We start from the raw sequence: 13,623 nt of genomic DNA on the forward strand, positions 1-13,623 counted from the left end.
CACAGTGGCTGAAAGCTTCACGCCTCGTAATGCGCGACTGAAGTGGCCATTTGAAAGCGATGCCCACTGTATGTACGTTCTGGAGCCCAATGCGGTATCTAACTTTCTAATATCTATTTTTCACCGCCACTTCTTGTGCGCACCGCTTAATTATCCAGGTCATTATTGCGCTACCTAGTGCCACCCACTGACAGAGTATTTATTTACTTAACAAGTCACTACATTGTAGGCACAGACGCTCAACAATGGCATAGCATAGCCTACTATCTGTAGCAACTAAATAATCAATGTTTTTGGACCGATTAAGTGAAATTGGACAGTTTCCCACGGCACACCGGATGAGCTCTCACGGCACACTGGTAAAGAGGAATGGTCTCAAATACCTTGCTTTGTATTATCCAGCTTTATGGAATGTCATAGTAGAATATTATGAGCTGTTTTATTGGGAAAAGGACATGTGTAATGGATGCCAGCTAGCTTAGCTGTGATTGTGGAAAGTTGGCAAACCTCACTTCCCGACACCTCAAGACTGCTGCTGGCATGCAAGCTAGTAGCCTGGGCTTTTAGATCAACTGTCAGCACGCTTGCCTCCCGATCCGAGGTGCTGCTGTTCGCGGGTTCGAACCGTGAAGGTTCAACACAACGCAGGTTACACATGCAGGGGTACCAATAATTGTGGGCAATGTGTTTTAAATTAGCTTCCTGTCAAGGTTGGATTTGTCCTCATTGTTTTCATTGTGAAATTACAAGACATCACCAAAAGATGACTTTTTAATACCTGTTTTAGTCACAGTTACTTTACCAAGTGCCGATAATTTTGGAGGGTACTGTACTAGTATCCAGTCTTGACCGAAGCACATGTAATAACTTTCAGTACTCCTGACCCATACCAATCCATACATACTATACAAATTAGATGTATCTACTGAGTTTGTTTACTTCCCTCCAACCACACTGGTGAAGTGCAGAGCTATAACCAACACACCAGCCATGCACAAGTATTTACACTCAGCAAAGTGTATGCCACTTGCATAGGTTAGATGAGCTATAGTTTCAAAAGAGTATCATTTGTGTGAGGGCAATAGGATGCGTAGATTCAACATAGATCCATAAATCTTGCTAGTTTTACATGTGGCGAAGTCAGCGTTGTCAAGGTAGCAGCTACACTACTATGCTTTAGTGGAAACAGTGTAATTAAGTAGCATCGGTGCTAGGTACCAGAAAATATTAAATGAGTAAATGAGCATAGTATCGGCCTGATACACAATGTTGCTATCAATATTGGTGAATCCCTTAATTACCTTATCCGACAACTCGTTTTCCACATCCTTCTTGATTCGTCGGAGCATGAATGGTTTAAGGATCATGTGAAGTCTGGAGAGCTGGTCTTAAATATAAAGGAAAACACAAGAAACACAATTATAAAAGCTCATACAACACAGCACACAGGGTCAAAACACATACGCATCAATCACACAGAACAGGTGATAACAATACAGTATGAGAAAACACCTGCGACGTCTTTTCCTGTGTGTGTGTGTGTTTGTTTCCCTTTGTTTCCCTCTGACCAAAAGAAGAATGATCCAATGAATTCCTGTCATTGTTTATGTTAGGGGTGTTCATAATTCACTGTTTGACCGATAACTGATTAGGGATGCAGCGATTAGTCGACAAAGTCGATTATGAAAATTTGTCGACAAAGAATGTATTGTCGATGCGTTGTGAAAGACATAATAAAGTCTTTGGCTACTCCACGCAAATGTTCAATAAGTATAGTATATATACTCTTTTGATCCCGTGAGGGAAATGAATGATGGCACAACAGAGAGAGAGAGAGAGTGTTGGTGAGGCCAATACTTTCAAACATGTGGGAACATTTTGGTGAAATAAAGCAACAAAACAGGTTGAATTCAGACTGTTATTTCACAGCAGACGGGGATGAGCATCTCAAACGCGAGCACCCTGAAGCCATGATGTAGCCCAGTGTTTCCCAAAGTGTGTGCCATCAAGATGTTGCAGGTGATCCACGAGAGGTAGCCTACATTATTATTATTTTGTTATTTTACATTTTGTAATTAAGGTTGAAATACTGAAAAAGTTAATGATTAAATAGCTCCAATTCAAAAGTAGCTAGTTTATTCTTCAAACTGACATTCATTTGATGTTGATCCGGAACATATTTGATGGGGTTGTCATTGACGGATTGTTCAAATGCCATTACATAAATGATAAGGAAATACTTTATCATAGTCTCGTCTCAGAATTGTGAATAAATGTTTGGGTGGGCCGCAGAAGATTTTCAGAAAAATGGGCCTCAGCAATCTTTAGGCTGATCTAGTCACTCCCGATGCGTACATTTTGGCGAGTAACTATAATGAACTATGGTGGCCAACTATGATAAACTATGGTGGCCTTAAATTTATAAACCTAAATATAATACAGTTTTCTGTTTGGATCTGTCTATTTTAGCAGTACAAAACACATTATTGGCATATTTGGCATATTAATTATTAAATTAATTGATTTCAATTTGGATTCATTTTGTATAAATGTTACAAATATATTTGATCAAGCTATCAAGCTTAGATTTCATATTTATCTGGTTAATGAGTCATTATTTTAATCTACTATGGGAATGTATTTATGTTGAGGCAGAGACTGGACAACAGTGTGACATTCATGGGGCATAGACTTGAGCAGGAAAGGTAAAACATGAACTGGAGCCCAGAATAGAAGCCAGTAGAAAGCAGGGATGGTGGGCGTGCCAGAAATAATCAATGACTAATTGAAAAAATAATCAACAGATTAGTCGACTACCAAAATAATTGCAGCCCTATAACCGATAAAAATAGTTTTAACTGATTAATACTATAAGTTAAAAGGCTAAAAAAAGAAGTGCAGTGTGGTAAATGCACACAATGTGGATATATGAGAGACAATCCCCCTTAATGCATATTAATCCTTTTGACCGGTGGAGAGCTAATCAGACAAGTTTCCCAAGGCTGGCCACTAGGCATTATCTTTGCATACCGGGGACATTAGTGGCACCTGAGCAGGTATTCTCTGCAGCGCCTCTCACAATCAATAGACTGCGCACACAACTAACTCCACAGCTGGCATGCTCAGTGCTCTAACATACTTATATATTACATCTAGGATCCTTGCTGTTAATAGGCCAGAATTTAAACATATTTTCCATCTAACACAAAATATAGGCTTCCAGACCTGCTGTTAAAGCGCATTTGTATTGGAGGATTAAATGTTAGTTTCGGTTTGAATCTGTTTTGTTCATCACGCAAGCAAAAAGTCTGGCAACTTCTTACTCATTATTAACATAAGTTGTGAATTGTTTCCACAAAGAAAATCACTTCTAATTTCTAACACGTTTTTTTTATTTATGTGACGGTCTCTTATTTGTTCTAAATGGGCCTATATTTTCTTATCAGTTAACGGTGAATAGTCGATTAAGGAGTGTCGACTATCGGTGACAAAAAAATCCGAAATGGACTTTAAGTTCCTAATCAGGTGATCTGAGTTAACTCAATCAACACAAAGTTTGTTCTCTTGGAGTTCACAGCCCGATGACTATAAAAAGCCATCATCAGTGGAACTCCATTTTAGAAGCACAACATGTACATTTTCAGAGGAAAATTTAACACAGCTGCAGACTTCAGTGAAACTGGTGATTTCCCATGTCATTGAAAAATATTCTTTGTGATGTAAAAATTATCGATTTGTGTTCTTCACTGTTTTATAATTAAACTCTACATTTTCCGCCGCAGACTTAAAATAATTAACGCTTACAGCACAAACAATGATTTTATGGCACAAACCAGCATAAACTGTAATAGGATGCCCTAGGCCTACTATTATTATTATTATTATTTACTGTGCCAGTCAATGAGTCAGTTTTGGGGTTTTTTGCCTTTATTGTGATAGGATAGTGAGAGACTGACAGGAAGTGAGTGGAATATAGAGATGGGGTGGGATCGGGAAATCACCCAGGTTGGATTTGAACCCAGGTCCCCGTGCAGTGGCGGTCCTAGCTTGCGTGATGCCCTGGGCAACCACCCCCCTGAGCTGCCCATACTGACCATATGAGAAACCGCCCCTGTCCCCGTGGGCAGCACACATATGCTATTAGTTTACAGGTGGGAAAAGTGGTGACATATTTGGATACTGAAATTTAATTTCAAAATGGTAATGATTAGTCATTAGGGGTTGGTGGCACATCTATTTGGGATCTAAAAATCCATTCTGGGGGTAATTCAGCTTTGCATCGGACCAGACTAGAAAGAAATACTGGGTTTGTTAAAAAAAACTGCTTCGGTGTGGCAACTGACCCAAAGTTCAGTTCCTAACTGGAACAGAAAGCCTAGAGTTTCCCCTCAGGGTTAACAAACTCAGATTTTTAACAAAAAAATGGGGTTCCTGGAATACCCCCCACATCTAGCAGTTAGCTCATAGACTGTATATATATACAGTCTATGAGTTAGCTAGCTTCATTTTTGAAACAAAACTTTTAACTCACTCTCATCGATGGCAGACTTATTCTCTGCGTGGCTTTCGATGTCTTTTGAGAACCACTCATTGAATTCCTCATGCGAGTCAAACAAAGTGGGCATGATGAAATGAAGAAGGGCCCAGAGCTGAAGACGGAATACTTATTATTATTATAAATATTATTATTATAACTATTATTATTATTATTATTATTATTATTATTATTATAAGCACAGGAAATACACACAGTCTTAAGACTACAAAGGGTCTCACCTCAGCCATTGTGTTCTGAATGGGAGTTCCTGTGAGTAAAAGTCTATTTCTGCACTGGAACTGTAAAAGTATCTTCCATCTTACACTGCCAAACAGGGAAGAAAAAAAATCATCATTACATCAGTGTATTTCAGCAAAATGTATGTTTCTGGGATGTATACATTTCTAAAGGCCAATCCTTATCAGACTTCACCAGGCCAAAGGAAGTCTTAAAACCTTGTTCAGACTGCCAGCCAAAATCCATTTTTTGGCATATGGTATCCAGATTGTTTTTTGAAAGTCTGGACAGCAAAAAAACACATGACAAAAGACAAACAAATTTTGCAGATCAGATCCAAACTGAGGCGACTGCTCTAAGAGTACAAGGGAAACCCAGCCTCCTCTGAAATGTCACTAAGAAGAGTTCCAATTCAATTTGTTGTATAGTATTTACATGACCTAACTCTCTTATTCCAGATCAACATTTTGCGCTAGAATCGTTACGATGAAAATAAAATATTTTCTCATAGAAGCCTGTCAAAGTACGACCCACTTATCCATTGACGCTCAGCATCTCTGGGTTTCAATGGCACTTGAGATTATTATGCTTTGTTTTTAGTGTGGTAAAGCTTCTGTATGATGATTGGAGGATCTCTCAAAAGGGCTGGACCTCTTTTAGACATCATGGCAATGAACACGACTGACACTGATTTAAAATGAAATGTCATCATCAGAGGTATTCAAGATCCATCCATGCAGTGTGTTGAAGTTATGGGACAAGCTGCTGCATATTTTATTATTTGCTAGCAATATACTATTTCCATTTGTACATACTGTAAGTTAAAATTGCAGATAGTTCTTGAGTTTGGTACTTTGATTTCAGTTCAGTAAAGGTCGTCTGTGCCTTTCCATTAACCCTGAAAATGCGCAAATTTGAAATACGAAATGAAAAAGGAGTAATGGAAACCCTCGAATATCGCAAACACTCACAAATATCGCTGAAAAGTTTTTATACTCGCATGAGGTGGTTTTTCAGCACAAGGTGAGTCACATGACACTAAACAAATATAAAATTGTGGCACTTTTCATGTGGTCTAATGACAGGATTATATTTAGGCTTGGTTCAAGGTGAGAACATCGGTGCGAATATTAGTCTACTCTAAGCAATAACAAAATGTGTGCATTTATAATGTTAACTGTAGACTACGCCCTCCCAGAATTGTCACACGTTGTAGCTTAAGGGTTATAGTATAAGGGTTTAGCTTTCGATATTTTCACTCCCTTTACATTCTGACCCCCTCATTTTAACTAACACATAATTTTGATAGATCCAACTGATAAACTCAAAACTTCAAAACTTGTCCAATTTTGGAAGATCCATTGCCATGAAATGTCATGAAATGTTCATTGAAATGTATTGCGAGAAGATAAAACTCACATTTAGTTGCATTGCATCACTTAATGGAAACACTGACCATTCGCAATTGTACTTTGTTGAATTTAACAAATACCGCTTTTATTTTGTGCAAAGCTGTAATGGAAATGCAGCTTATGGTAAGCTAGGACGTAGGGAAATCTAACCAGCTAACTGCAAAATGACAGACTAATGTTGTCTATCGATCACTAATTCTTTTTCAGAAACAATGTACCTTTAGAAGGAATCCAGCACACATTTGCACTGCTGCAACTAAGCCTCCCATTAGATCAAGAGTGCCTCACTTAAATGCTGATATGGTAGTTGAAAATTTTTTCAAGGTGTAGGAAATACTATGTGGTTTCTTTGGGGTCATCAAATATTAGTATCACTGGTATATACTGCTGTCTGTTTTCACTTGCCATTCAAGTGCAGGTCACAGTAACGAATACTGAGACTTTTGACCCAGGCTGCACATTTTGCACATCATGGGGAACATAGGAAAGAAGCTTCCACTCCATCATTCTCATGTAGATGGCCTTGGAATTTTGGGATATGGCAACATCAGTTGCAGAATTTTCAGTACCTTGTGCTACTCTTTAAGGCCTGGGCCTCATCCAGAACCATGTACTGCCACTTCACCCGCTGGAAATACTTGACATCTTGTACCACAAGTTGGTAGCTTGTAATGACAACGTGGAAGGGGGCGTCCTGGGTGTACAGAGTTTTCTGGAAGAACACAGGAAATATTAAATAATGTGTCTGTCCAAATCCTTTCTATAGGATATTACATTAGTATTTGTGACCTACCTGGCTCCAGAACTTCCTGATGACTTTTCTGTCATGAGGATTACCCCAGTATGGCAAAACCTAAAGAAATAAGAACAATTAATTAATCACTGCTAAAGGGGAAATACATACTGTTTAATTTGGACGAAGATGACAAAGATGACTCAGAATAATATTCCCTCCAATATTAAATCCTGCTCCACTATTGACCATTTTAAGTCCTGTTTAAAAACATATTTTATTCTCTTGCTTTTAGTTCAGACTAAATATATGTTTCCCACCTCCTTTTATATTTTATTTGTTTTTAATCCCATTGTTATTCTGCCACTTTAGTTAACTTAATTAGCATTTGCATTTTTGTTTTTCATTTGCATTTTTGTTTTGTCCACATTGTCCAAAGTGACTTACTAAATAAAACAATACATTTGTTAACAAATAACACTTACAAAAATAAACACTTTTAAAAAGTTGACAAGACTGCATTGAGGAAAATAGCAATAATAACAATGTCAATGCAATATCAACGATCAATAATGAAAAACAAAACCCCATAAAGACCATACATATACAAACCATAACAAAGAACCACTTAAGCTGAACAGATACGTCTTTAGAACCCTCTTTTTCCTGCATTCTGATTGGCTGGCAGAATCCTGCGTTCTAATTGGCTGTCGAAATCCAGCATTCTGATTGGCCGCAGGGGGTCCCATGGTGGAATTCAAGCAAGGCTAAAGCTAACTCCACATTGACTTGCTCTTCCTAGCCTTTTTCTTGCCAATGTTCACTCCTTGACGAACAAAATGGATGAATTGCGGCTGAGGATCACCACTCACAGAATGATTATGGACTGCAACATCATGATTTTCACAGAAACTTGGCTTAACAGTGAAATACCAAACAGTGCTATCGAGCTAGCTGGTCGTAGCCTCCTCCGTGCTATGACGCCAAGCACAACGACAACCTAAGGATTGAGGATCACTTCAAGAACAATTCGGACCCCCAACGCAAATGGCAAGGCATCCAGGCCATCACAGATTACAAAACTACTAACTCCAACCCCCCCCCCAAAGCACGTAAGGTTGCTGGTCCTGATGGCATCCTCGGACGCGTACACAGGGCCTGTGCTGTGCAGCTGACTGAGGGTTGGACTGACATTTAATCTGTCACCCAGGCAGCTGTCTCCGTGTCTTTTAAAACCACCTCCATTGTGCCGGTGCCAAAACACTCGACTGCAACAAGCCTTAATGATTTCCGTCCAGTTGCACTCATCCCCATCATCATGAAGTGCTTCGAAAGGCTGGTCCTGGCGCATCTCAAGTCCTGCTTAACACCATCACTGGACCCCTTCCAATTTGCCTACCGTTAGAACAGGAGCACAGACGATGCCATCTCTACGGCACTTCACTCTGCCTGTCCCACCTTGACAATAGCAACACCTAAGTGAGAATACTGTTCATTGGCTTTAGTTCAGCATTCCACACCGTCATCCCCTCCAAACTGGTCACCAAACTCAATGAACTGGGCATCAATACCTCTCTCTGTAACTGGATTCTGGACTTCCTAACCAACAGACCTCAGTCTGTTAGGTTAGATAATCACACCTCCTCAACCATCACCCTAAACACCGGCGTACCACAGGGATGTGTGCTGAGCCCTCTCTTTTATTCCCTCTTCACCCACGACTGCACACCTGTACATGGCTCTAACAACATTGTCAAGTTTGCGGACGACACTACGGTGATTGGTCTCATCAGCAACAACGATGAGACGGCCTACAGGGAGGAGGTCCAGCACCAATATCGTGGTGCACTGACAACCTGGCTCTCAACACCAAGAAGAGCTCATTGTGGAGCTCATTGTAGTCTAAAGCTAGCACACACACCCCTATTCTCATCAACGGGACTGAAGTGGAGCGTGTCGCCAGCTTCAAGTTTCTGGGTGTCCACATCTCTGAGGACCTCTCTTGGACCATCAACACCTCTACCCTGATCAAGAAGGCTCACCAGCGTCCCTTCTTTTTGAGGAGAGTAAAGAAAGTCCACCTGTCTCCTCAGATCCTGGTGAACTTCTACCACTGCACCATCGAGAGCATCCTCACCAACTGTGTCACAGTTTGGTATGGCAACCGGTCTGCTTACGACCGAAAAGCACTGCAAAGGGTGGCGAAAACTGCACACATCATCAGTTCCTCACTCCCCTCCATCAAGGCCATCCAGGGCAAGCGATGCTTGCGTAAGCATCATCAAAGACTGTTCTCACCCCAACCATAGACTGTTCAGCCCACTCCTCTCCGGGAGGCGTTACAGGTCTCTCCGCACTCGAACCAGCAGGACATCCCCAGCCCCCCACTCCCCTAGACATTTGCCATTTGCACTACCCTATCCCATCCACAGTGTTCTAACCATTTATTTACAAAATGTACAAATACACTTATATATAACCATTTTCTACTGCTCTTCATACTATTCATCCTGAACATACACTTATTCTTTCTACTCTTATAATGTTACTGTTTCTGCACTACAAAGGTACTGTTACCACACTGCATATAGCTGTACATTCTGTACATATTTGTCTATTTTTCATTTTTCATTGTTCATATTACATAGCCATATTTATTATGCCCTTATAAGGTAACTGCTAATACACTGCACATATTTATATTTCATTTATATTACTCTAAACCACCTTCTGTAAATCAACTGTATACTAATGTCTACACTGCACTATATTTCTTGACTTGTCTATGCACCACCTGCCTATACTTTGTATATCACATTGCACTTTTCTGCTTTTTTGTACTTCTGGTTACACACAAACTGCATTTCGTTGTCTTTGTACTTGTACTCTGCACAATGACAATAACGCTGAATCTAATCTAATCTAATATCCTATTATATCTGAAAACAACAGGAGGATAGCGGTTTCAATTCTATAATTAATTTACATTATTTTCAATAAATTAAGAATATGTTTCCTTTTCAAAGCTGTTCGCAGCTACAAGTACAGTAGAGAAAATTTTTTGTCCTATGTCTCAAGAATGACAGGTATATTTCACGACATAATTGCAAAGTGAGGAAGCAGAGATAGGGACAAGGAAAAGGATTATGAAAACATACTACACAGATCCAACTTCTTACCTTGAATTTAGGCACAAAACGAGAGAATTCCTGGTGCCAATTATTGAGAGTTGAGGCAGGTGAAATTATGAGGAATGGTCCCCAAATGTTGTCACGCTACAATTGAACAACATAACAAGATGCAGCACAGACACAGGTGTGAGTGTAGCAAACAAGAAAGCAGACAGAATTGAAATCATTAAGACATGAAAACTCACAAAATGATGACACAAATATGAATATCAGTATGCTGGTATACTGGTTTATGTTTATAAAGCGATAAGTACAATTTCAAAATAACAGGACCAAAAATACAACAAAAAACATCTCATAATTCCAACTTTTTTTCTCAGAAAGCTCCAAATTATGAACATGTATGTTTATAAATTATACTATACTATATACACATACATATATAAATGTTTCTTCAAGCAGTTTCTTCAAGTTAACCACTGAAAACCAGTAAATGTTGACCTATTATGTGAAAATGGACAGGCATACCTCTGCAAGGTGAGCCAGCAGAGCAATGCTCTGGACTGTTTTGCCTAAACCCATCTCATCTGCAAGAATGCCATTGATGCCCTGTAGAAAAAGGGATTTAAACCACTTTAATGATATTTCAAAATAAATATACAGCAGCTTGAGAGTATTCAACCCCTTCGAAGTCATCACCATATCAGTCACAAAATATACACATACACATGCGGCTTCTACAATAATTTTATACAGAAAAATCACAAGACCATTTAAGTACACTGGGCATAGGTATTGTCTACTCTGCTTAGTTATTTAGGAAGGACATGCAGGTGTCTGCTAGCCTGGCCCGCCTATCTACAGTGCTGTGCATAAGTTAAGACACCCATGCTAAAATTTACTAAAAAGAGGAATAACAAATAATCTTTTGGAAATTGATCTTAATGCCTTAATTAAAAAATTAGGAAAAATCGAACCTTTCAAGGTTCTATCAGCGATGGCGGGGATAAGTCACTTCTGTTGATGTTCAAACAAAACAGAGAGCTAGCTCGCTACTCCCTCCCGTGCAATTACAACTCTCCTAAACACGCATTTCGTCGGTTATTAGTTGGAACACTTTATTTTGCCTTTGAGTGGGTTGCCAACCCTTGTTGGTAGCAATTGTTTTTGTGTACAGATCTCGGAGCCTAGGCTGCCTACAGAGACACGTTTTTTTGACGGCCTGCTTGTGGGGCAGAGAGCTAGCGGATTGTTATGAAAGATTAGATGAATGTGAACATTTATGTTTGGGCCTTTTTTGGGCCTGAAATCGCTGATACAACGAATTAAATCGCTGATACAACACCAATTTTCTTTGTGAATGAATCATGTATCGTAAATAAATGTTATTCCTTCAAGTACAGGGGGCATAAGTAAGGAACCCCCCATGTTGGATTCCCATAGAGGCAGGCAGATTTTATTTTTAAAGGCAAGTTATTTCATGGATCTTGGATACTATGCATCCTGATAAAGTTCCCTTGGCCCTTGGCCACATTAAGATATTAACCCTATGAGCCCTCATCTATTTTCAGGGCATTCTCACTACCTTTAGTTATAAGTATTTATCCTGGTCATTGTAGGTGCCAATCACACATGCTATATATTGGTTTTTTTCAGCAGAGTCTTCTTTACTCAAGTAAAAGTAACAAAGTACAGGCTCAGAAATGTACTTACGAGTATAAAAGTAAAAGTAAAATGTCTCCTAGTCTTGGACTATTTTACCAGTTGTTTCTGTTAAAAGAAGCGGACTGTAGACTACAATGTTATTCCAATTTAACAACTGTAACTCCTTAACAACTATGTCAATGTCCCTAATACATTTCATAAAAAAAAACAAGCAAGTGTGTTGCCTTCTACCAAGCCAATGATGTACAAACATTCTGGGGTGCGTTTCCCAAAACCACAGTTGCTAACCTGTTAGCAACTTAGTTGGTTGGCAATAGGAAATTGTCCTCCAGTCTAAGATAGGGCCAGAAATCTATCTATATGGATATATAAAACCATTATCATTGTTATGGTCTTGTTGTTGCACATTTGACACTAAAGCAGTCAGTGAAAACATGCACATCAGTGGACTGCTTTACTAATGCAAAATTGCAAACAATTACAATGATTTAATTGCATTACTCATACGCATGAGAAATACTTCCTAAAACAACAGTAATTATAAGGATGCCATTTAGGGGAGGAAATCACAAGTTTGATTGATTCAAACGGATGATTTTCACCCCTATGAATGATTCGATACAATATCGAATCATTCAGCCAACGATATGATTATTTTCGATACTTCACGCTGCATTACTGGGGTCTGTTGTCGATAGGAAAGGATAGATTTTGGTTAATTTTCATGGATTCAAAATGCCAAATATTATAGGCTTAATTGTAGGCCAAATACTGAACATTAACTGTGGAATCAGGTAGGTTACACAGAGTTTGCCCCCCAAAACCTCCTGTCAGTAGCTAGATGCTTTCGAATTTAACATGGTTTAAACTCATATTTTGCAGTAGAAATTTTTCTGTCCCGATCTGTAACATTAATTAGATAGATAGATAGATAGATAGATAGATAGATAGATAGATAGATACTTTATTGATCCCCAGGGGAAATTCAAGGTTCAAGTTGATACAGTGTATGTCTCCACCATGGAAGCTACGCTATGCTTTTATTAAGACCCTCTATGCAACCGGTCAGCCATGCCAGCTAGCTAAAAGATGGCATAATTTTTTAGATGTTCATCATGGCAGAGCCAGTGAAAAGACCAAAAACATGGTTGTGAAATATGCACCCCAAAGCTGTAGGGGACCGCCGAAGAGAAAAATGTGACAACAAAAGTGAGAAATCGGCAAAGAAATGACTGGAGTTACAAAACGGCTGTTGGGGGCTTTTTGCCTTCTTTCAGATAGCGAAGAGTGAAAGGGATCAGCGGAAGAAAGAGATAGGGCAGGATCTGAAAATTACCGCAGGTCAGATCCAAACCCGGGTACCTGAGCATGCCTGCACCACAACCCTCCTCTCTTTAGAGAAAATAGTTTCTCTTTAAATGAACAGTGTATCATTCAGGGTGCTAACCAGACATTTAATAATACCACAAATGGAGTTTACCTATGGAGGCATATGACATGGAGGTTACCTGCTCATAAAGGTTAGCTAGCCAATTCATGCCTTTCAGCTGATAACCCTTCAGCTTTCCATTAAAAATAGTGGGCTGCGGAATGTCTTCCTCTGCACGAATCGATGGGTTGGCCAAGCTATAGCTTTCTCCAAATCCTGAACCAGATATACTGGCCACATGGAGAGATGCAGAACGACTGTCCTTTGCCTCCTCATCAAATAATCTGGTCTGCAGTAAAAAAAAAAAAACATGTGAAAATTCATTGATTTTATTTTAAGACAAAAACAATTTATAACACATGAGGCTTTAACAACATACCCTGGTCTGGTGGATCTGATAGGCCTCTTTGGCATTTCTCAGAGCCTGTGCCTTGTAGTATTCACAGTCTGTGAAGAGGCAAATAAAATGAATATGAAAA

General features: G+C 39.3%; 1 protein-coding gene across 2 annotated transcripts in view; it reads right to left on the reverse strand.

Moving 5' to 3' along the window:
- Positions 1 to 13,623, reverse strand: part of ino80 (INO80 complex ATPase subunit) — a 74,696-nt gene that overhangs the window by 39,454 nt on the left and 21,619 nt on the right. For both annotated transcript variants that reach the window (XM_048250235.1, XM_048250234.1), the window contains 9 exons: positions 13,524 to 13,591; positions 13,224 to 13,433; positions 10,579 to 10,659; positions 10,099 to 10,194; positions 6,980 to 7,039; positions 6,756 to 6,898; positions 4,777 to 4,861; positions 4,532 to 4,649; positions 1,302 to 1,387 (listed from right to left, as the gene is read on the reverse strand). In XM_048250235.1, the coding sequence (XP_048106192.1) occupies positions 1,302 to 1,387; positions 4,532 to 4,649; positions 4,777 to 4,861; positions 6,756 to 6,898; positions 6,980 to 7,039; positions 10,099 to 10,194; positions 10,579 to 10,659; positions 13,224 to 13,433; positions 13,524 to 13,591 (947 nt within the window). The remainder of the gene's footprint in view (positions 1 to 1,301; positions 1,388 to 4,531; positions 4,650 to 4,776; positions 4,862 to 6,755; positions 6,899 to 6,979; positions 7,040 to 10,098; positions 10,195 to 10,578; positions 10,660 to 13,223; positions 13,434 to 13,523; positions 13,592 to 13,623) is intronic.

Source organism: Alosa alosa, chromosome 8, assembly GCF_017589495.1.
Source record: "Alosa alosa isolate M-15738 ecotype Scorff River chromosome 8, AALO_Geno_1.1, whole genome shotgun sequence".
Lineage (NCBI taxonomy): Eukaryota > Metazoa > Chordata > Actinopteri > Clupeiformes > Clupeidae > Alosa > Alosa alosa.